The sequence below is a fragment of the Paralichthys olivaceus genome, chromosome 8, assembly GCF_024713975.1.
Source record: "Paralichthys olivaceus isolate ysfri-2021 chromosome 8, ASM2471397v2, whole genome shotgun sequence".
Lineage (NCBI taxonomy): Eukaryota > Metazoa > Chordata > Actinopteri > Pleuronectiformes > Paralichthyidae > Paralichthys > Paralichthys olivaceus.
The window spans coordinates 11003649-11027589 of NC_091100.1; the positions used below are offsets into that span (position 1 = coordinate 11003649).

At 43.2% G+C, this 23941-nt stretch overlaps 1 protein-coding gene across 1 annotated transcript in view; it reads right to left on the bottom strand.

The window, feature by feature from the left end:
- Nucleotides 1-23526, bottom strand: part of LOC109637756 (mucin-2-like) — a 71481-nt gene extending 47955 nt beyond the window's left edge. Inside the window, exons 1-8 of the mRNA XM_069530589.1 lie at nucleotides 23423-23526; nucleotides 20972-21024; nucleotides 20765-20803; nucleotides 16171-16371; nucleotides 15823-16001; nucleotides 15227-15291; nucleotides 14592-14743; nucleotides 13794-13907 (exon numbers count right to left, since the gene is read on the bottom strand). Coding sequence (XP_069386690.1) covers nucleotides 13794-13907; nucleotides 14592-14743; nucleotides 15227-15291; nucleotides 15823-16001; nucleotides 16171-16371; nucleotides 20765-20803; nucleotides 20972-21002 — 781 coding nt within the window. The 5' untranslated portion in view covers nucleotides 21003-21024; nucleotides 23423-23526. The remainder of the gene's footprint in view (nucleotides 1-13793; nucleotides 13908-14591; nucleotides 14744-15226; nucleotides 15292-15822; nucleotides 16002-16170; nucleotides 16372-20764; nucleotides 20804-20971; nucleotides 21025-23422) is intronic.
- Between the last annotated feature and the right edge of the window lie 415 nt (nucleotides 23527-23941).

Consider the following 23941-nt stretch of genomic DNA (forward strand, 5'->3'; position numbering starts at 1 on the left):
GACTGGTGGTGGTGAGGTCATGTTGACTGGTGGTGGTGAGGTCATGTTGACTGGTGGTGGTGAGGTCATGTTGACTGGTGGTTTTGTCATTGTGACTGGTGATGAGGTTATGTTGACTGGTGGTGTTTTCATGGTGACTGGTGGTGAGGTCATGTTAACAGGTGGGGTTGTCATGGTGACTGGTGCTAGTGAGGTCAATTTGCGTGGTGGTGAGGTCATTGTGACTGGTTGTGATTTCATGATGAGTGATGGTGATGATATGTTGACTGGTGGTGTTTTCATGGTGACTGGTGGTGAGGTCATGTTGACTGGTGGGGTTGTCATGGTGACTGGTGGTGAGGTCATGTTTATTGATGGCGAGGTCATGTTCACTGGTGGTGTTGTCATGTTGACTGGTGCTGAGATCATGTTGACTGGTGGTGAGGTCATGGTGTCTGGTGGTGAAGTCACCTTGACTGGTGTTGTAGTCATTGTGACAGGTGGTGAGGTCATGGTGACTGTTGGTGGTGAGGTCATGTTGACAGGTGCTGAAGTCACATTGACTTGTAGTGTTGTCATTGTGACTGGTGATGAGGTCTTATTGACTTGTGGTGTGGTCATGTTGACTAGTGGTGAAGTCACATTGAGTGGTGGTGAGGTCATGTTGACAGGTGTGGTTGTCATTGTGACTGATGGTGAAGTCACATTGAGCAGTGGTGTTGTCATTGTGACTAGTGGTGAGGTCTTATTGACTTGTGGTGTTGTCATGTTGACTGATGGTGACGTCATGGTGGCTGGTGATGAGGTCATGTTGAAAGGTGAGGTTGTCATTGTGACAGGTGGTGAAGTCACATTGACTTGTGGTTTGGTCATGTTGACTTGTGGTGAAGTCACATTGACTTGTGGTTTGGTCATGTTGACTGGTGGTGGTGAGGTCATGTTTACTGGTGGTGAAGTCATGTTGACTGGTGGTGGTGAGGTCATGTTGACTGGTGGTGGTGAGGTCATGTTGACTGGTGGTGGTGAGGTCATGTTGACTGGTGGTTTTGTCATTGTGACTGGTGATGAGGTTATGTTGACTGGTGGTGTTTTCATGGTGACTGGTGGTGAGGTCATGTTAACAAGTGGGGTTGTCATGGTGATTGGTGCTAGTGAGGTCAATTTGCGTGGTGGTGAGGTCATTGTGACTGGTTGTGATTTCATGATGAGTGATGGTGATGATATGTTGACTGGTGGTGTTTTCATGGTGACTGGTGGTGAGGTCATGTTGACTGGTGGGGTTGTCATGGTGACTGGTGGTGAGGTCATGTTTATTGATGGCGAGGTCATGTTCACTGGTGGTGTTGTCATGTTGACTGGTGCTGAGATCATGTTGACTGGTGGTGAGGTCTTATTGACTTGTGCTGTGGTCATGTTGACTGGTGGTGAGGTCATGGTGTCTGGTGGTGAAGTCACCTTGACTGGTGTTGTAGACATTGTGACAGGTGGTGAGGTCATGGTGACTAGTGGTGGTGAGGTCATGTTGACAGGTGCTGAAGTCACATTGACTTGTAGTGTTGTCATGGTGACTGGTGGTGAAGTCACATTGACTGGTGGTTTTGTCATTGTGACTGGTGATGAGGTCTTATTGACTTGTGGTGTTGTCATTGTGTCTGGTGGTGAGGTCTTATTGATTTGTGGTGTGGTCATGTTGACTGGTGATGAAGTCACATTGACTGGTGGTGTGGTCATGTTGACAGGTGTGGTTGTCATTGTGACAGGTGGTGAAGTCACATTGAGCAGTGGTGTTGTCATTGTGACTAGTGGTGAGGTCTTATTGACTTGTGGTGTTGTCATGTTGACTGATGGTGACATCATGGTGGCTGGTGATGAGGTCATGTTGAAAGGTGAGGTTGTCATTGTGACAGGTGGTGAAGTCACATTGACTTGTGGTTTGGTCATGTTGACTTGTGGTGAGGTCTTATTGACTTGTGGTTTGGTCATGGTGACTGGTGGAGAGGTAATGGTGACTGGTGCTAGTGAGATCAATTTGCCTGGTGGTGAGGTCATGGTGACTGGTGGTGAAGTCACATTGACTTGTGGTGTTTTAATGGTGACTGGTGGTGAGGTCATGGTGACTGGTGGTGAAGTCACATTGACTTGTGGTGTTTTCATGGTGACTGGTGGTGAGGTCATTGTGACTGGTGGTGTTTTCATGGTGACTGGTGGTGAGGTCATGTTGACTGGTGGGGTTGTCATGGTGACTGGTGGTGAGGTCATGTTTATTGATGGCGAGGTCATGTTCACTGGTGGTGGGGTCATTGTGACTGGTGGTGTTTTCATGGTGACTGGTGGTGAGGTCATGTTGACTGGTGGGGTTGTCATGGTGACTGGTGGTGAGGTCATGTTTATTGATGGCGAGGTCATGTTCACTGGTGGTGAGGTCATTGTGACTGGTGGTGAGGTCTTATTGACTTGTGGTGTGGTCACATTGACTTGTGGTGTGGTCACATTGACTGGTGGTGAGGTCATTGTGACTGGTCGTAATGAGGTCAATTTGCCTGGTGGTGAGGTCATTGTGACTGGTGGTGTGGTCATGTTGACAGGTGTGGTTGTCATTGTGACTGATGGTGAAGTCACATTGAGCAGTGGTGTTGTCATTGTGACTGGTGGTGAGGTCTTATTGACTTGTGGTGTGGTCATGTTTTCTGGTTGTGGAGAGGTCATGATGAATGCTGGTAGTGAGGTCATGTTGACTGGTGGTGGAGAGGTCAGGTTGACAGGTGCTGAAGTCACATTGACTTGTAGTGTTGTCATGGTGACTGGTGGTGAAGTCACATTGACTGGTGGTTTTGACATTGTGACTGGTGATGAGGTCTTATTGACTTGTGGTGTTGTCATTGTGTCTGGTGGTGAGGTCTTATTGATTTGTGGTGTGGTCATGTTGACTGGTGATGAAGTCACATTGACTGGTGGTTTGGTCATGTTGACTTGTGGTGAGGTCTTATTGACTTGTGGTTTGGTCATGGTGACTGGTGGAGAGGTAATGGTGACTGGTGCTAGTGAGATCAATTTGCCTGGTGGTGTTTTCATGGTGACTTGTGGTGAAGTCACATTGACTTGTGGTGTTTTCATGGTGACTGGTGGTGAGGTCATGGTGACTGGTGGTGAGGTCATGGTGACTGGTGGTGAAGTCACATTGACTTGTGGTGTTTTCATGGTGACTGGTGGTGAGGTCATTGTGACTGGTGGTGTTTTCATGGTGACTGGTGGTGAGGTCATCTTGACTGGTGGTGTTTTCATGGTGACTGGTGGTGAGGTCATGTTGACTGGTGGTGTTTTCATGGTGACTGGTGATGAGGTCATGTTGACTGAAGGTAGTGAGGTGACGTTGACTGCTGCTGAGGTCATGTTAACAGGTGGAGTTGTCATGGTGACTGGTGGTGTTTTCATGGTGACTGGTGGTGAGGTCATGTTGACTGAAGGTGGTGAGGTGACGTTGACTGGTGCTGAGGTCATGTTAACAGGTGGAGTTGTCATGGTGACTGGTGGTGAGGTCATGTTGACTGGTGGGGTTGTCATGGTGACTGGTGGTGAGGTCATGTTTATTGATGGTGAGGTCATGTTCACTGGTGGTGTGGTAATGTTGACTGGTGCTGAGATCATGTTGACTGGTGGTGAGGTCTTATTGACTTGTGGTGTGGTCATGTTGACTGGTGGTGAGGTCATGGTGTCTGGTGGTGAAGTCACCTTGACTGGTGTTGTAGTCATTGTGACAGGTGGTGAGGTCATGGTGACTGTTGGTGGTGAGGTCATGTTGACAGGTGCTGAAGTCACATTGACTTGTAGTGTTGTCATTGTGACTGGTGATGAGGTCTTATTGACTTGTGGTGTGGTCATGTTGACTGGTGGTGAGGTCTTATTGACTTGTGGTGTGGTCATGTTGACTAGTGGTGAAGTCACATTGAGTGGTGGTGAGGTCATGTTGACAGGTGTGGTTGTCATTGTGACTGATGGTGAAGTCACATTGAGCAGTGGTGTTGTCATTGTGACTAGTGGTGAGGTCTTATTGACTTGTGGTGTTGTCATGTTGACTGATGGTGACGTCATGGTGGCTGGTGATGAGGTCATGTTGAAAGGTGAGGTTGTCATTGTGACAGGTGGTGAAGTCACATTGACTTGTGGTTTGGTCATGTTGACTTGTGGTGAAGTCACATCGACTGGTGGTGTGGTCATGTTGACTGATGGTGACGTCATGGTGACTGGTGGTGAGGTCATGTTGAAAGGTGAGGTTGTCATTGTGACAGGTGGTGAAGTCACATTGACTTGTGGTTTGGTCATGTTGACTGGTGGTGGTGAGGTCATGTTTACTGGTGGTGAAGTCATGTTGACTGGTGGTGGTGAGGTCATGTTGACTGGTGGTGGTGAGGTCATGTTGACTGGTGGTGGTGAGGTCATGTTGACTGGTGGTTTTGTCATTGTGACTGGTGATGAGGTTATGTTGACTGGTGGTGTTTTCATGGTGACTGGTGGTGAGGTCATGTTAACAGGTGGGGTTGTCATGGTGACTGGTGCTAGTGAGGTCAATTTGCGTGGTGGTGAGGTCATTGTGACTGGTTGTGATTTCATGATGAGTGATGGTGATGATATGTTGACTGGTGGTGTTTTCATGGTGACTGGTGGTGAGGTCATGTTGACTGGTGGGGTTGTCATGGTGACTGGTGGTGAGGTCATGTTTATTGATGGCGAGGTCATGTTCACTGGTGGTGTTGTCATGTTGACTGGTGCTGAGATCATGTTGACTGGTGGTGAGGTCTTATTGACTTGTGCTGTGGTCATGTTGACTGGTGGTGAGGTCATGGTGTCTGGTGGTGAAGTCACCTTGACTGGTGTTGTAGTCATTGTGACAGGTGGTGAGGTCATGGTGACTAGTGGTGGTGAGGTCATGTTGACAGGTGCTGAAGTCACATTGACTTGTAGTGTTGTCATGGTGACTGGTGGTGAAGTCACATTGACTGGTGGTTTTGTCATTGTGACTGGTGATGAGGTCTTATTGACTTGTGGTGTTGTCATTGTGTCTGGTGGTGAGGTCTTATTGATTTGTGGTGTGGTCATGTTGACTGGTGATGAAGTCACATTGACTGGTGGTGTGGTCATGTTGACAGGTGTGGTTGTCATTGTGACAGGTGGTGAAGTCACATTGAGCAGTGGTGTTGTCATTGTGACTAGTGGTGAGGTCTTATTGACTTGTGGTGTTGTCATGTTGACTGATGGTGACATCATGGTGGCTGGTGATGAGGTCATGTTGAAAGGTGAGGTTGTCATTGTGACAGGTGGTGAAGTCACATTGACTTGTGGTTTGGTCATGTTGACTTGTGGTGAGGTCTTATTGACTTGTGGTTTGGTCATGGTGACTGGTGGAGAGGTAATGGTGACTGGTGCTAGTGAGATCAATTTGCCTGGTGGTGAGGTCATGGTGACTGGTGGTGAAGTCACATTGACTTGTGGTGTTTTAATGGTGACTGGTGGTGAGGTCATGGTGACTGGTGGTGAAGTCACATTGACTTGTGGTGTTTTCATGGTGACTGGTGGTGAGGTCATTGTGACTGGTGGTGTTTTCATGGTGACTGGTGGTGAGGTCATGTTGACTGGTGGGGTTGTCATGGTGACTGGTGGTGAGGTCATGTTTATTGATGGCGAGGTCATGTTCACTGGTGGTGGGGTCATTGTGACTGGTGGTGTTTTCATGGTGACTGGTGGTGAGGTCATGTTGACTGGTGGGGTTGTCATGGTGACTGGTGGTGAGGTCATGTTTATTGATGGCGAGGTCATGTTCACTGGTGGTGAGGTCATTGTGACTGGTGGTGAGGTCTTATTGACTTGTGGTGTGGTCACATTGACTTGTGGTGTGGTCACATTGACTGGTGGTGAGGTCATTGTGACTGGTCGTAATGAGGTCAATTTGCCTGGTGGTGAGGTCATTGTGACTGGTGGTGTGGTCATGTTGACAGGTGTGGTTGTCATTGTGACTGATGGTGAAGTCACATTGAGCAGTGGTGTTGTCATTGTGACTGGTGGTGAGGTCTTATTGACTTGTGGTGTGGTCATGTTTTCTGGTTGTGGAGAGGTCATGATGAATGCTGGTAGTGAGGTCATGTTGACTGGTGGTGGAGAGGTCAGGTTGACAGGTGCTGAAGTCACATTGACTTGTAGTGTTGTCATGGTGACTGGTGGTGAAGTCACATTGACTGGTGGTTTTGACATTGTGACTGGTGATGAGGTCTTATTGACTTGTGGTGTTGTCATTGTGTCTGGTGGTGAGGTCTTATTGATTTGTGGTGTGGTCATGTTGACTGGTGATGAAGTCACATTGACTGGTGGTTTGGTCATGTTGACTTGTGGTGAGGTCTTATTGACTTGTGGTTTGGTCATGGTGACTGGTGGAGAGGTAATGGTGACTGGTGCTAGTGAGATCAATTTGCCTGGTGGTGTTTTCATGGTGACTTGTGGTGAAGTCACATTGACTTGTGGTGTTTTCATGGTGACTGGTGGTGAGGTCATGGTGACTGGTGGTGAGGTCATGGTGACTGGTGGTGAAGTCACATTGACTTGTGGTGTTTTCATGGTGACTGGTGGTGAGGTCATTGTGACTGGTGGTGTTTTCATGGTGACTGGTGGTGAGGTCATCTTGACTGGTGGTGTTTTCATGGTGACTGGTGGTGAGGTCATGTTGACTGGTGGTGTTTTCATGGTGACTGGTGATGAGGTCATGTTGACTGAAGGTAGTGAGGTGACGTTGACTGCTGCTGAGGTCATGTTAACAGGTGGAGTTGTCATGGTGACTGGTGGTGTTTTCATGGTGACTGGTGGTGAGGTCATGTTGACTGAAGGTGGTGAGGTGACGTTGACTGGTGCTGAGGTCATGTTAACAGGTGGAGTTGTCATGGTGACTGGTGGTGAGGTCATGTTGACTGGTGGGGTTGTCATGGTGACTGGTGGTGAGGTCATGTTTATTGATGGTGAGGTCATGTTCACTGGTGGTGTGGTAATGTTGACTGGTGCTGAGATCATGTTGACTGGTGGTGAGGTCTTATTGACTTGTGGTGTGGTCATGTTGACTGGTGGTGAGGTCATGGTGTCTGGTGGTGAAGTCACCTTGACTGGTGTTGTAGTCATTGTGACAGGTGGTGAGGTCATGGTGACTGTTGGTGGTGAGGTCATGTTGACAGGTGCTGAAGTCACATTGACTTGTAGTGTTGTCATTGTGACTGGTGATGAGGTCTTATTGACTTGTGGTGTGGTCATGTTGACTGGTGGTGAGGTCTTATTGACTTGTGGTGTGGTCATGTTGACTAGTGGTGAAGTCACATTGAGTGGTGGTGAGGTCATGTTGACAGGTGTGGTTGTCATTGTGACTGATGGTGAAGTCACATTGAGCAGTGGTGTTGTCATTGTGACTAGTGGTGAGGTCTTATTGACTTGTGGTGTTGTCATGTTGACTGATGGTGACGTCATGGTGGCTGGTGATGAGGTCATGTTGAAAGGTGAGGTTGTCATTGTGACAGGTGGTGAAGTCACATTGACTTGTGGTTTGGTCATGTTGACTTGTGGTGAAGTCACATCGACTGGTGGTGTGGTCATGTTGACTGATGGTGACGTCATGGTGACTGGTGGTGAGGTCATGTTGAAAGGTGAGGTTGTCATTGTGACAGGTGGTGAAGTCACATTGACTTGTGGTTTGGTCATGTTGACTGGTGGTGGTGAGGTCATGTTTACTGGTGGTGAAGTCATGTTGACTGGTGGTGGTGAGGTCATGTTGACTGGTGGTGGTGAGGTCATGTTGACTGGTGGTGGTGAGGTCATGTTGACTGGTGGTTTTGTCATTGTGACTGGTGATGAGGTTATGTTGACTGGTGGTGTTTTCATGGTGACTGGTGGTGAGGTCATGTTAACAGGTGGGGTTGTCATGGTGACTGGTGCTAGTGAGGTCAATTTGCGTGGTGGTGAGGTCATTGTGACTGGTTGTGATTTCATGATGAGTGATGGTGATGATATGTTGACTGGTGGTGTTTTCATGGTGACTGGTGGTGAGGTCATGTTGACTGGTGGGGTTGTCATGGTGACTGGTGGTGAGGTCATGTTTATTGATGGCGAGGTCATGTTCACTGGTGGTGTTGTCATGTTGACTGGTGCTGAGATCATGTTGACTGGTGGTGAGGTCTTATTGACTTGTGCTGTGGTCATGTTGACTGGTGGTGAGGTCATGGTGTCTGGTGGTGAAGTCACCTTGACTGGTGTTGTAGTCATTGTGACAGGTGGTGAGGTCATGGTGACTAGTGGTGGTGAGGTCATGTTGACAGGTGCTGAAGTCACATTGACTTGTAGTGTTGTCATGGTGACTGGTGGTGAAGTCACATTGACTGGTGGTTTTGTCATTGTGACTGGTGATGAGGTCTTATTGACTTGTGGTGTTGTCATTGTGTCTGGTGGTGAGGTCTTATTGATTTGTGGTGTGGTCATGTTGACTGGTGATGAAGTCACATTGACTGGTGGTGTGGTCATGTTGACAGGTGTGGTTGTCATTGTGACAGGTGGTGAAGTCACATTGAGCAGTGGTGTTGTCATTGTGACTAGTGGTGAGGTCTTATTGACTTGTGGTGTTGTCATGTTGACTGATGGTGACATCATGGTGGCTGGTGATGAGGTCATGTTGAAAGGTGAGGTTGTCATTGTGACAGGTGGTGAAGTCACATTGACTTGTGGTTTGGTCATGTTGACTTGTGGTGAGGTCTTATTGACTTGTGGTTTGGTCATGGTGACTGGTGGAGAGGTAATGGTGACTGGTGCTAGTGAGATCAATTTGCCTGGTGGTGAGGTCATGGTGACTGGTGGTGAAGTCACATTGACTTGTGGTGTTTTAATGGTGACTGGTGGTGAGGTCATGGTGACTGGTGGTGAAGTCACATTGACTTGTGGTGTTTTCATGGTGACTGGTGGTGAGGTCATTGTGACTGGTGGTGTTTTCATGGTGACTGGTGGTGAGGTCATGTTGACTGGTGGGGTTGTCATGGTGACTGGTGGTGAGGTCATGTTTATTGATGGCGAGGTCATGTTCACTGGTGGTGGGGTCATTGTGACTGGTGGTGTTTTCATGGTGACTGGTGGTGAGGTCATGTTGACTGGTGGGGTTGTCATGGTGACTGGTGGTGAGGTCATGTTTATTGATGGCGAGGTCATGTTCACTGGTGGTGAGGTCATTGTGACTGGTGGTGAGGTCTTATTGACTTGTGGTGTGGTCACATTGACTTGTGGTGTGGTCACATTGACTGGTGGTGAGGTCATTGTGACTGGTCGTAATGAGGTCAATTTGCCTGGTGGTGAGGTCATTGTGACTGGTGGTGTGGTCATGTTGACAGGTGTGGTTGTCATTGTGACTGGTGGTGTGGTCATGTTGACAGGTGTGGTTGTCATTGTGACTGATGGTGAAGTCACATTGAGCAGTGGTGTTGTCATTGTGACTGGTGGTGAGGTCTTATTGACTTGTGGTGTGGTCATGTTTTCTGGTTGTGGAGAGGTCATGATGAATGCTGGTAGTGAGGTCATGTTGACTGGTGGTGGAGAGGTCAGGTTGACAGGTGCTGAAGTCACATTGACTTGTAGTGTTGTCATGGTGACTGGTGGTGAAGTCACATTGACTGGTGGTTTTGTCATTGTGACTGGTGATGAGGTCTTATTGACTTGTGGTGTTGTCATTGTGTCTGGTGGTGAGGTCTTATTGATTTGTGGTGTGGTCATGTTGACTGGTGATGAAGTCACATTGACTGGTGGTTTGGTCATGTTGACTTGTGGTGAGGTCTTATTGACTTGTGGTTTGGTCATGGTGACTGGTGGAGAGGTAATGGTGACTGGTGCTAGTGAGATCAATTTGCCTGGTGGTGTTTTCATGGTGACTTGTGGTGAAGTCACATTGACTTGTGGTGTTTTCATGGTGACTGGTGGTGAGGTCATGGTGACTGGTGGTGAGGTCATGGTGACTGGTGGTGAAGTCACATTGACTTGTGGTGTTTTCATGGTGACTGGTGGTGAGGTCATTGTGACTGGTGGTGTTTTCATGGTGACTGGTGGTGAGGTCATCTTGACTGGTGGTGTTTTCATGGTGACTGGTGGTGAGGTCATGTTGACTGGTGGTGTTTTCATGGTGACTGGTGATGAGGTCATGTTGACTGAAGGTAGTGAGGTGACGTTGACTGCTGCTGAGGTCATGTTAACAGGTGGAGTTGTCATGGTGACTGGTGGTGTTTTCATGGTGACTGGTGGTGAGGTCATGTTGACTGAAGGTGGTGAGGTGACGTTGACTGGTGCTGAGGTCATGTTAACAGGTGGAGTTGTCATGGTGACTGGTGGTGAGGTCATGTTGACTGGTGGGGTTGTCATGGTGACTGGTGGTGAGGTCATGTTTATTGATGGTGAGGTCATGTTCACTGGTGGTGTGGTAATGTTGACTGGTGCTGAGATCATGTTGACTGGTGGTGAGGTCTTATTGACTTGTGGTGTGGTCATGTTGACTGGTGGTGAGGTCATGGTGTCTGGTGGTGAAGTCACCTTGACTGGTGTTGTAGTCATTGTGACAGGTGGTGAGGTCATGGTGACTGTTGGTGGTGAGGTCATGTTGACAGGTGCTGAAGTCACATTGACTTGTAGTGTTGTCATTGTGACTGGTGATGAGGTCTTATTGACTTGTGGTGTGGTCATGTTGACTGGTGGTGAGGTCTTATTGACTTGTGGTGTGGTCATGTTGACTAGTGGTGAAGTCACATTGAGTGGTGGTGAGGTCATGTTGACAGGTGTGGTTGTCATTGTGACTGATGGTGAAGTCACATTGAGCAGTGGTGTTGTCATTGTGACTAGTGGTGAGGTCTTATTGACTTGTGGTGTTGTCATGTTGACTGATGGTGACGTCATGGTGGCTGGTGATGAGGTCATGTTGAAAGGTGAGGTTGTCATTGTGACAGGTGGTGAAGTCACATTGACTTGTGGTTTGGTCATGTTGACTTGTGGTGAAGTCACATCGACTGGTGGTGTGGTCATGTTGACTGATGGTGACGTCATGGTGACTGGTGGTGAGGTCATGTTGAAAGGTGAGGTTGTCATTGTGACAGGTGGTGAAGTCACATTGACTTGTGGTTTGGTCATGTTGACTGGTGGTGGTGAGGTCATGTTTACTGGTGGTGAAGTCATGTTGACTGGTGGTGGTGAGGTCATGTTGACTGGTGGTGGTGAGGTCATGTTGACTGGTGGTGGTGAGGTCATGTTGACTGGTGGTGGTGAGGTCATGTTGACTGGTGGTTTTGTCATTGTGACTGGTGATGAGGTTATGTTGACTGGTGGTGTTTTCATGGTGACTGGTGGTGAGGTCATGTTAACAGGTGGGGTTGTCATGGTGACTGGTGCTAGTGAGGTCAATTTGCGTGGTGGTGAGGTCATTGTGACTGGTTGTGATTTCATGATGAGTGATGGTGATGATATGTTGACTGGTGGTGTTTTCATGGTGACTGGTGGTGAGGTCATGTTGACTGGTGGGGTTGTCATGGTGACTGGTGGTGAGGTCATGTTTATTGATGGCGAGGTCATGTTCACTGGTGGTGTTGTCATGTTGACTGGTGCTGAGATCATGTTGACTGGTGGTGAGGTCTTATTGACTTGTGGTGTGGTCATGTTGACTGGTGGTGAGGTCATGGTGTCTGGTGGTGAAGTCACCTTGACTGGTGTTGTAGTCATTGTGACAGGTGGTGAGGTCATGGTGACTAGTGGTGGTGAGGTCATGTTGACAGGTGCTGAAGTCACATTGACTTGTAGTGTTGTCATGGTGACTGGTGGTGAAGTCACATTGACTGGTGGTTTTGTCATTGTGACTGGTGATGAGGTCTTATTGACTTGTGGTGTTGTCATTGTGTCTGGTGGTGAGGTCTTATTGATTTGTGGTGTGGTCATGTTGACTGGTGATGAAGTCACATTGACTGGTGGTGTGGTCATGTTGACAGGTGTGGTTGTCATTGTGACAGGTGGTGAAGTCACATTGAGCAGTGGTGTTGTCATTGTGACTAGTGGTGAGGTCTTATTGACTTGTGGTGTTGTCATGTTGACTGATGGTGACATCATGGTGGCTGGTGATGAGGTCATGTTGAAAGGTGAGGTTGTCATTGTGACAGGTGGTGAAGTCACATTGACTTGTGGTTTGGTCATGTTGACTTGTGGTGAGGTCTTATTGACTTGTGGTTTGGTCATGGTGACTGGTGGAGAGGTAATGGTGACTGGTGCTAGTGAGATCAATTTGCCTGGTGGTGAGGTCATGGTGACTGGTGGTGAAGTCACATTGACTTGTGGTGTTTTAATGGTGACTGGTGGTGAGGTCATGGTGACTGGTGGTGAAGTCACATTGACTTGTGGTGTTTTAATGGTGACTGGTGGTGAGGTCATGGTGACTGGTGGTGAAGTCACATTGACTTGTGGTGTTTTCATGGTGACTGGTGGTGAGGTCATTGTGACTGGTGGTGTTTTCATGGTGACTGGTGGTGAGGTCATGTTGACTGGTGGGGTTGTCATGGTGACTGGTGGTGAGGTCATGTTTATTGATGGCGAGGTCATGTTCACTGGTGGTGAGGTCATTGTGACTGGTGGTGTTTTCATGGTGACTGGTGGTGAGGTCATGTTGACTGGTGGGGTTGTCATGGTGACTGGTGGTGAGGTCATGTTTATTGATGGCGAGGTCATGTTCACTGGTGGTGAGGTCATTGTGACTGGTGGTGAGGTCTTATTGACTTGTGGTGTGGTCACATTGACTTGTGGTGTGGTCACATTGACTGGTGGTGAGGTCATTGTGACTGGTCGTAATGAGGTCAATTTGCCTGGTGGTGAGGTCATTGTGACTGGTGGTGTGGTCATGTTGACAGGTGTGGTTGTCATTGTGACTGATGGTGAAGTCACATTGAGCAGTGGTGTTGTCATTGTGACTGGTGGTGAGGTCTTATTGACTTGTGGTGTGGTCATGTTTTCTGGTTGTGGAGAGGTCATGATGAATGCTGGTAGTGAGGTCATGTTGACTGGTGGTGGAGAGGTCAGGTTGACAGGTGATGAGGTCTTATTGACTTGTGGTGTGGTCATGTTGACTGGTGGTGAGGTCTTATTGACTGGTGGTGTGGTCATGGTGACTGGTGGTGAGGTCACATTGACTGGTGGTGTGGTCATGGTGACTGGTGGTGAGGTCATGTTGACTGGTGGTGTTGTCATGGTGACTGGTGGTGAGCTCATGTTTATTGATGGCGAGGTCATGTTGACTGGTGCTGAGATCATGTTGACTGGTGGTGAGGTCATGTTGACAGGTGCTGAAGTCACATTGACTTGTAGTGTTGTCATGGTGACTGGTGGTGAAGTCACATTGACTGGTGGTTTTGTCATTGTGACTGGTGATGAGGTCTTATTGACTTGTGGTGTGGTCATGTTGACTGGTGGTGAAGTCATGGTGACTGGTGGTGAGGTCATGTTGAAAGGTGAGGTTGTCATTGTGACAGGTGGTGAAGTCACATTGACTTGTGGTGTGGTCATGTTGACTGGTGGTGAAGTCACATTGACTGGTGTTGTGGTCATGTTGACTGGTGGTGGTGAGGTCATGTTGACTGGTGGTGGTGAGGTCATGTTAACTGGTGGTGAGGTCATGTTGACTGGTGGTGGTGAGGTCATGTTGACTGGTGGTGGTGAGGTCATGTTGACTGGTGGTGAGGTCATGTTGACTGGTGGTGGTGAGGTCATGTTGACTGGTGGTGAAGTCATATTCAAACCTGTTGAGCCAGTTGTAACATTGGTTGCAGCAGTTGTAGCAACGGTGAGGTTGGCAGCTGAAGTGATAGGCACAGTTGAAACAGTTGCTGGGGTTGATGTTGTTGAAATAGTTCCTGTCACAACCAAAAGAACAGTGTTAACAGGTTTCAGGATCTTTTGAAGCATTACAAAATGCATCTATACAAACCGTAAACACTAAAAACTGTTAATCTACATATCACATCGCAAAAATGACAGTTTATCTTTCCAAACTTTACTGTATAGGAGGTTTCATCTTTTTGGCTCTTAGCTGTGTCACCACAAAACTTGACTGTAAAACATGTTCTTTGTCAGAATACAGTCTTTGCTTGTTGTGCACACAAACTCTACTGAAGAGTGTTACTTTTTATCCAAACCAATTTGTCCTTTTCAACTCATGTAGTTCATCATGTTTCCAGTTTTAATCAGGCTCAAGATTGACCTTTTCTATTAAAGAGATAATGCGATTACAAACTAAGCACACTGGCTATACATTTCTTTCAATCAAATAAAAATGTCTAGTTACCCTGGACAACATGATATTCAGCATCTAAAATACTAACATGAGCAAGTAAACAATACTGTCCAGTAAATCTCAAAGGATACCCCCTTATTCTACTAAACCTTCATTAAATACCATTATGAATAGGTGAGTATTTGACATATTTACAGATTTAAAAGATTGATTTACATGGAATGTTCAGAGAATTGCACTGTACATGTTGGAAACTTACACAATAAGTCAAAGGCTGTATTATGTAATGTTAACAACAACTTACTTGTTACAACAATGCTTGATGTGTTAACTGGAAGGGAGAAGTTGGAATTGTTGTTTGCTGCCTCCACCAGAACATTTGCCACAGCACTAGTTTCTGGCACTGAGCTGGCATTTTTGAACTGAAGCACAGCATTTACCACAACTGATCCTGGACTGTAAGAAAAAAAACATTATCATGGTTATTTTCGACCAGTAACTGAATATACATAAATGGGTGATGCATCTCTATCCCCTGTGCCAAAATATCCCTCTAATAGGTGCTGCCATCTGTGTTGGTGATGTAATTTGGAGCCTGAGTCTGTGTAGTCATCAGAAAGTGGAGCCATGGTGTCGAGATTTCGACAATATACCCACCCAACGAAAAGTCAATGTCAGCTGTAAATGATATATTTTACTTAAAAAAATAATTTAAACCAGAATTTTGAGCACTTGATTATACATGTTTTATAAGGATTACCCTAAATGTCAGAGGCCACCTTTGGGAAAAATTGTATTGATCTTTTTTTGCATTTGGCCTATGTCCAATATGTCAACATGGACAGAGCTTATGAATTTCTACAGTTCCATGCAAACAGCTTTAGTGAAACACGTACTATTTTCTTCTTCAGATGTTAAATAAAGTGTGATGTCATTTACCTGAAAGAGATGATCTGAGTTCTGACGAAGTTGTCTCCATATTGCTTCAAATAGACAGCGTCAAGCTGGGGAAATAAAATTGACAAACAGTAAGATTTCCAAAAACAGAAGAGGTGGAAGAGGGTTGCAATTACATAACCATTGCCTCATTTTGGTTATTTTTTCTCCATTTTTATTTCAAAGCTGGATCATCTCTGTCTCCAATATTAATTTGTAGTAGGAGTAATGTAGTAGGAGTAATGTATCCAAACATTCACTGATCTGCCAAATTTTTGCTTCTAGTTTTTTTTCATTTACAACTAACTCAATAGGGTAACAAGCTCATAAGTGCTGCATGAGTGGTTCTTGTTCCTGCTCTGCCATAACTTACCTTCTTCTATGAAAACGTAGCTCGATTGGAGTTACTGAGATCAAACTGTTTTTTTGTGATGGATGAAACTTTAACAACCACAGTTATGGTGTTGCATAATATAAACATTTACTTTGCTGGGATAAAATCCTTCACTTGAAATGTTTTCTTCAATAATTCACATTGATAACATACAGTATTTTATTCAGTATGTACCAAAGTGATAAAGTCATTTTATTGTACTTACTGATGTTGTTATTTGGTTTTCTAATGTCTTGTACTCTTCAGAGGATTTGTTTGTAAGTTGTGATGTGAAGTTTTTCATCAACGCAAATGTCATGGCAACTTTTTCTTCTTCATGTGCTACCACTGTTGTGACAGCAGGTTGTGCTGATGTTCCAGATGTTGGTGTCGAGGTTTCATTGCCTAGAAATACATTAAATATTAGTTTCCATGAAATCTTACAACTTAACAAATATATAAACTACATTTTGCAACAATGCATTTCTTGATGCTGATATTCTTTCACATAAACAAGGTTTGTTGGCTGAGAAGCATGAACTTTTAGAGATATTGACAGGGGAAACTACAATACCAGGAAGTGACATGGGGGAGATCGGTGGTGAAGTTGAATTAAGTGGTGGTGTCATGTTGACCAGTGGTGTTGTCATGGGAAGTGGTGATGAGGTCATGTTGACTGGTGATGAAGTCATGTTGACCGGTGGAGTGGTCATGTATACTTGTGATGAGGTCATGTTGACTGGTGATGAAGTCATGTTGACCGGTGGAGGGGTACCTTCGGGGCACAGTGCAGTACAACTGATCAGCTGACAACAATTACATCTTATTCATCATGAGTCTACACACTTTGTAATTTGTCATGCATGGTGCACATGGTTCACAGAAAAAAAGAAAAGATCTGTTAAAGTGATGCTAACTTTGTAGTGTCAACTGTAAGTAAAACAAAAAATAAAAAGGAAACTCAATTGTAAAAGTGGCAGTCGCAGTGCAGCAGCAGACATGCTGATGGTGTGATATACATATATCAGAAGGAAACAATGCATTGGCTGCTTTGGCCCATTGCCACATTATATCATATAAGTGTGAAATCATTTGCTTTACTTGACATTGTCATGGTCTGTTCTCTACAGCAACATAATCTGTGTTTAGTACATGTTTGGTTCATATTTTGCTATGCATCATTTTCCTCTATCAATCACCCACACAGGAAATAATACCTTATTCATTAAGTTTCTGATGTGTCAATCAGCATTCTGCCAGCATTTCTATCTTTAGTTTGAGTTTACAGATCAAAACAGCTAACAGCTAAACTAACCAATCAGATCACTGGAAAGACAGTCATCATTCAACAGAGATAAAATAATTTACAGTAAAGTGACACTAATAAAGAGCAATATAAATTTTAAAAGTTAAATGGAATTGGAAAAGCCCCCAACAGATGGAGGGAAAGTTTGTCACGCTAAATACATGCAAATAGATATTATGGCTTTGTTTTACTGAGGTCATTTTAACTTGTGGTAAAGTTATGTTCCGTGAAAGTGGAACATAACTTTCAAATCTACTCTCAGTGAATTCATGTTGACTTGTAGGTTAGTGATGTTGACTAGTGATGTTGACTTGTAGGGTAGTGATGTTGACTTGCAGTGTGGTCATGCTGACAGGTGATAAGGTCATTTCATGTAACTGATTTTAAGGCAATGTTAACTCGTGATGAGGTTGTGTTTACTGTTTGTCATGTTGGGTATAAACGTAGTGAGGGAATGTTCACTAGGGTTGGAGCAATGTGAAGTGATGGTGAAGTAATGTTAACTGGTGTTTGCATCCACTGGTGGGGATACTGCAGTAATTGGTGCTGAGGGGATTTTGACTGGTTTTATGATTGTGTTAGTAAGTTATTGGGTTGCATTGTTTGTTTGTTAAAAAAATATATATCAATGCTTGGTGAGTGTTTTTTACCTGTTGCATAAGCTGATGGAGATATTGAAGTTAGATTGAGTGGTAGTGAAGTTGCATGTCCTGTAGATAAGATTACAGTCCTTGTTGGCGAGGTTGGTGGTGTCAAGTTCAGTAGTGCTTTGGTCTTGTTGACTGGCATTGAGGTTATGTTAACTGATGCTGAAATCATATTAACTGGTGGTGAGCTTGCAATTAAGTGTGCTGAGGCTATGTTGACTGGTGGTAAGGTTAATGAGGTCACATGGAGTGGTTGTAAAGCAATGCTGACAGGTGTTGACATCTGGTTGACTGGTGCTGTGATCATATCCACTTGTAATGAGGTTGGTTTTACAAGCAGTGAAGTCAAGTTCCCTGGTATCGAGGAAATGTTGACTGGTAGTGACATTACACTGAGTGGTTGTATGGTCATATTGACAGGTGTGTCAGATATCAATCTGAATGGCTTTGAGGGTATGTTGAATGGTGGTGTGGTAAAAGCAACCCGTGACAAGGTCATCTTGATATTGGCAGATGTCAAGTTGACTGTTGCTGTTGTGACAGTGATTGATGGTGATGTTGGTTTTTCAAGGGGTGAGGTCATGTTGACTGTTGGTGACATCATGTTACCTGGGGATGAGGTTGTGTTTGCAGATGGTTTTACTGTTGTATAAACCTTTGCTGAAGTTGCATTTACTAATGGGGAAATCAAATAAATGGATGTTGCAGTCGCATTACTTGCAGATGAGGTTACAGTCTTTGGTTGTGAGGTTGTATTGACTGATGCTGGGATTGTTGTGAAATTTGATGGCTTTGGCATTCCATCAAACAGTGAAGAGGTGTCATTACCTAAAATTGAATTACACATTATTTGCAAATTCAAAGTGACAGGAAATCAGACGTTAAATTTGAATTAGGTCTGGCTAATATTTATAACTTTGGCCAATATTTTGTATTGCTGATAGCACTGAACATTCAGACAGATAGACAACAAACAAAACATCAGTGTAGACCAGGGCTTTTCAAAGTGTGGGGCCACCTCCCCTAGGGGGCGCCAGAGTTCTTCAGGGGCGGCGCGATTGTGGTGATGTGAGGTGTTAAAAAAAGCACAGATGTTTGAAATGTGTAAAAAAAATGTTTTTCTAAAAGTACAGATGTTTGAATTGTGTAAAAATGTTTTCAACAACCAATTTTTAAGTATGAATGGAACATTAAGTATAAAAAAAGGGGGGGCAGTTGTTTATTTGCTCTCTGAGGGGGGGATGACTCTCCCACTATTTGAAAACCCCTGGTGTAGACCAATTATGTACTAATTAAATTAATCCAGATTTCAATATGCCAGCAGTGACATATGGAATACAATGCTAGATAATTTAAAGATTTACTGCTGAGTTTGTGATGACTGGTTGTTAGGTAACATGGTTAGGTTCTGTTCCCCAGAGGTTAGATTTCTGGAGCTTAAGTTGTGATTTTGTGTAGCCTTATGTTGACTTCACTTAAAGGTCCAGTGTAAAATTTAGGTGAAAGGGATTTTTGAAATTTAAAATAATCCTAGTGATGTTTTCACTGGTGTTTCATCTAAATTGTATGAATTGTTGTTTTCTTTACCATAGAATGGGCCCTTTATATTTAAATACTTTATATTTACATGGAGGGGGGTCCTCTCTGTGGAGGCCGCCATGTTTTTTTCTTTCGTCCAAACTGGACAAAAAAAACGTTTTGGAGTTTTCATGACAACTGAAGTTCACCACAGGTTCTCTTTCATGTTGGGAAGGGGAGGGTGAGATGAGGAGTATTCAGCTGCAATATGCAACTTCGCCTCTAGATGTCACTAAATTCTACACATTGCACCTTTAAATGGAGGTTACACTAACTGATGGTGATGTTGTATTTCATGTTGTACAGGTTGCAGTGCTTGGTTGTAAGGCTGTATTGACTGATAGAGGGGGTTGATCACTAGTGGTGATCACACTGAAAGGAAGCAAGATTGTATTGACTGGTGATGTCATATTGATCGTTGAATGTGATGTTGAATTGGCTTGATATTGTAGTTGGGTTGACTAGTAGAAATGTGCATTGGTGATGTTCACTAGAAAGGTTGACATACTTTTTGCGTAAATTGTAGGTTTTCCTTTTTTCCCATTTGTTTTCTAATTTACATTTAAAATCAAAGATCAATTTCATAAACTACTAAGGGTCTGAGCACAGATCTGGGCTGAAGGTACAGGGAGCTTATTGTTTTTCGAGAGAAGATAATTATCATTATTATTTGTATTATTATTGTCATCATTATGCTAAAATTCACATACTTTGTGAGACACTTCAGATCAGGCTACTTAATTGCAACAGGAAATTATGTTTTTATCCCTCTATGTGGAATGATCAGTTCCATCTCAAATTTGGTCACGCACAACTATGAAACAGGATGTTGTGGGACAACTGATGCTCAAAAACTCATGAGACTTTGCACAGAAGGCACATTTGGAGTCTTATATGGGTCTGAACAAAGCATCAACTTCCTTAAAGGCATTCAAAAGTGACTTACTCCTCCTTGTACATTCTCATTCTTACATGCATTGGTGATGTGAGGTGTTTATGCATGTATTTGTCTACATTTGGTTAAGGCATACTGTATGTCAGGATGCTCATTACAAGCTGGCTTTGCTGTGTTTAAGACAGTGTTTTATAATGGAACGACGCTGCACCCTCCTTTCATACAAGAGACAGTTGTATCAGCAGATTTTTGCTAATTTGCATTATTTCTATGTGGATCTAAAGCAAATCAACATATTTAGATTGAAGCCCGATCAATATGGATTTTTGGGGGCTGATTCCAATACAAGCAAAGTTTAATTTTCACCTTAATTATTAATAACAATAAATAATAGAAAACACAGATCAAATTAATTAAATACAACTTTAAACTTTTATGTAAAATGTGAACTTGAAGGCACATCTTTTCTGCTTCGTTTGTCTGTGATAGACTGATATTGGTTAACCGATAAATCAGGTGGCCTCTAACGGAGATGTTTTATCTTAAGATTTTAATGCAATTTAATGTTATTAAAATGTATCAGTAACATATAATGCTTCCAAAGCACATCACATGACAAAGTTCAGATACAAGTGCAAACTCAAAAATATAATGTTATTTCAGATTGCATACATCATAGCAACCTAATAACAGCAAAGTTTCCTGATTTAAAATCTTGACCCTTCATGTCTGTTTGCGTTACCTGGTGTTGTTCCATTTTGGGTTGATGCTCCCAATAGCCCTGCAGGGAAAATGTCACAAATATGAATATTGATTATATCCAATCCAAAGTAATTATGTATTATGAATTAAAGAGGTAAACACAAACACACTCACACACACACACACACACACACACATGCACAGAGAGAGAGAGAAGAGAAGCACTCGTGACTAAATGAACACATACCTGCAAGTAGAAGGAGTATTAGAGGATCCATCCTCGCAGTTTCTTGTGGTTTCCTGCGAGACAAAATGTATTATAATACATTTGAATACACTTTAGAATGCAGGGAAAACTGCTGTTATTCTAAAAATAACCTTTGCACTTTATTTATATATCGATGAGGTTAGTGAACGTGAGCGACCATGCAGATTTGATCCAATCCCTCTAAAATGCAGTTTCAACCGACTCCAAATGTTATCATCTTTGATAGGATTTATTGCAGGACTAGGATTAGACCAGGGGTCACCAACATGGTGCCCTGAGGACCACATGAGTTGCCCGCAGGCCTGTTCTAAAAATAACACAACTCACCAGTGAGCTGCGTCTAAAATTTGATATGCGTTTCTAATTAAATGTAATTATTTACTTTTTATACTGTCAAATTTTTATTCTCATATTAAGGTTGACTATTGACTATGATTTGTTAAAAGGGTTGGTCAGTGGCTCGTGAAAATGGAACATTTTTCTTATGAAATGTAGAAGTGATCATCTGAAAATTTAAACAATTGCTGAGATTAATAGAAATAAATTGTAGAATATTTATATATCTGTTTCCCACCTTGTTAAGTCATTGTTGATAATTATTGTGAGAAATCATTAACGTGATCAGTGTCTTCACATATATGAGTATCATTTATCATTAATAATAATATACAGTATAACTAAAGGCAAACTGAGAGAACTTGTTATTGCAGAAGAGTGTATCAAACTGGTAACCCTTCGTATGACTCAGCACTCATGAAGTAGCTCTCAGTTTCAAAAAAGTTGGTGACCCTGTATTTGAATGACAAATACCAACTCAAATGTGATGCTCACATCTGAAACAAAACAGATGCTCAAAATAGATTTATCACAGACAAAGATTACACTTGTCGGGCTGCTCAAGATTCCATCTATGATTGTATGCTTTGGAAATCCTTTGTGTTACTAGTGACCAGTTTGGAATGCAAACTTTTGTGCTGTTGGTCTTAATGATTGAGTTCACACTGTTGAAAACATATTTTAAATACAATTCTGAAAGCAATTCTTTGACTGGCTTGATAAAGTTTGACTCTGATAAAATTCAGTTTTTGTTGCCTTCATAGGAATCAATTAAAGGACATACAAAAGATAAGTCACCAGCTAAACCTATGTATTCACAATTTTGTTTAAGTATTGGAATTGGAAAAAGAAAAGTCTTGTGGGTTTCAAGCAGATACATGATGTGTGATGCCAAGCTGATGTACGGTTCAGTGACGGCTCTATGTTTTCTCCAGTTAGAAGCCTACGTTATATTATAATGAAGATAGGTATGCATTAATCAGACAAAACTATTAGTTTTCAACAGTGGAATTCACTGACATTCCTATTACACAATCTTAGATGCTACAGCACAAGAACATTCCCAGCTGACAGAGCAATAAGGTAATAACTATATTTGTATAGCACTTTCAATACAAGTAGCAAAGTTCTTTTCAACAAACAATATAAAAGCCACATGCAATCAGAGAAAAGAAATGATAATATTAAAGATATAAAAAATTTAATTTATAAACATCTTACGATAAAAGCTTTTTTGTAGAGATGTGTCTTAAGATGAGAGATAAAACAGGTATCTGATTCTGCTGGTCTAATCTCTTCAGGAAGATTGTTCCAAAGTGTAGGGGCCCTATCGCTTTGGTTTTCAGCCTTGATTTTGGAATGGCTAGCAGCGCTTCACCAGAGGAACTCAGATCTCTTCTTGGATTGTAGCGAGATAAAAGGTCTGAAATATTGGGAGGGGTCTGCCCATGTCTGGCTTTAAAAGTAATTAAAATAATTTTAAAGTCAATACCAAACCAAACAGACAGCCAGTGCACGGATGCTATGATAGGGGTTGTAAGGTTATATCGTAAGCATTGTATCAAAAGCCAAGCAGCAGCATTCTGGACTAATTATGGACAATGGATTGACTTCTGAGAAAGATCACAATAAAGGGAGTTACAGGAGTCAAGCCAAAAGGGATATGCAAGCATAAAAAGTTTTTTCCAGGTCTGTGGGAGCACTAAAATGTAGTAGCCACACCCTAACATTTGAGTTACATTCCTCACAATAATCTGCATAGTTTAATAATACAATGGAAGAACAACTTTCCACTTAAGTAACAGACTGTTAAAAAGAAAAGCAGAATTGCAGAAATTATTATTGGACCCCTGAATCCTTCAAATTAACACAACTGAGTTTTCCTACATCAATTTCAACATCATATAATGTATCCCCCAAATCTGTGCTTCACTTAACTTCTCTAATAATCATTATTTAATGTAAATTGACATAGACACAAAGAAGATGGAGATGCAAAATCTCCATGATTTGAATTCTTAAGGGTTTTACTCTAAGTGCTCAATTTTATGTTCACCTATTCAGCAATATAAGAAGAAAAATGAGTTCTCTTACCTCCGTGGACTGCCCAATACAACTTGTTGTAGTCACAGAAGATGTTCACTGAATAGTTAAAGCCAACACTAAGATGGTGACTCACGTCTTTTTGAGAGACAAGAAATTCTTGCATGTAACATGTGACACAAGTTGCAGGACTTGTTTTTATACAAAATTTAAATTTAAAAAGGTTGTAGTGCTAAGGGCACAATCCTATGGGTTGTCGGAGGGAGGGAGTGTCTTTTGTATGAAAACATTCTAGCCATTCCAAACATGTAACATGTTAAAACCCTGGTTTAGATCACATTGTGAGTGTACATCGCCTTCCACTAATCACTGCACTCTTGATGAACATGATCTGGATTTATTTACAGGTGTAGTAGGTTGTCTGCTTATTCTTAGGTTTCACCCTAATTTTCAAATTAAATCTGTGCATATGTGTCTTTTCTTAAATTTGCTTGATCCTAATGATGATCCTCCCACCCAACCCCTGGAAAAACAGAAAACAATTTTCCCTCCAGAGGTGTCAAAGAAAAT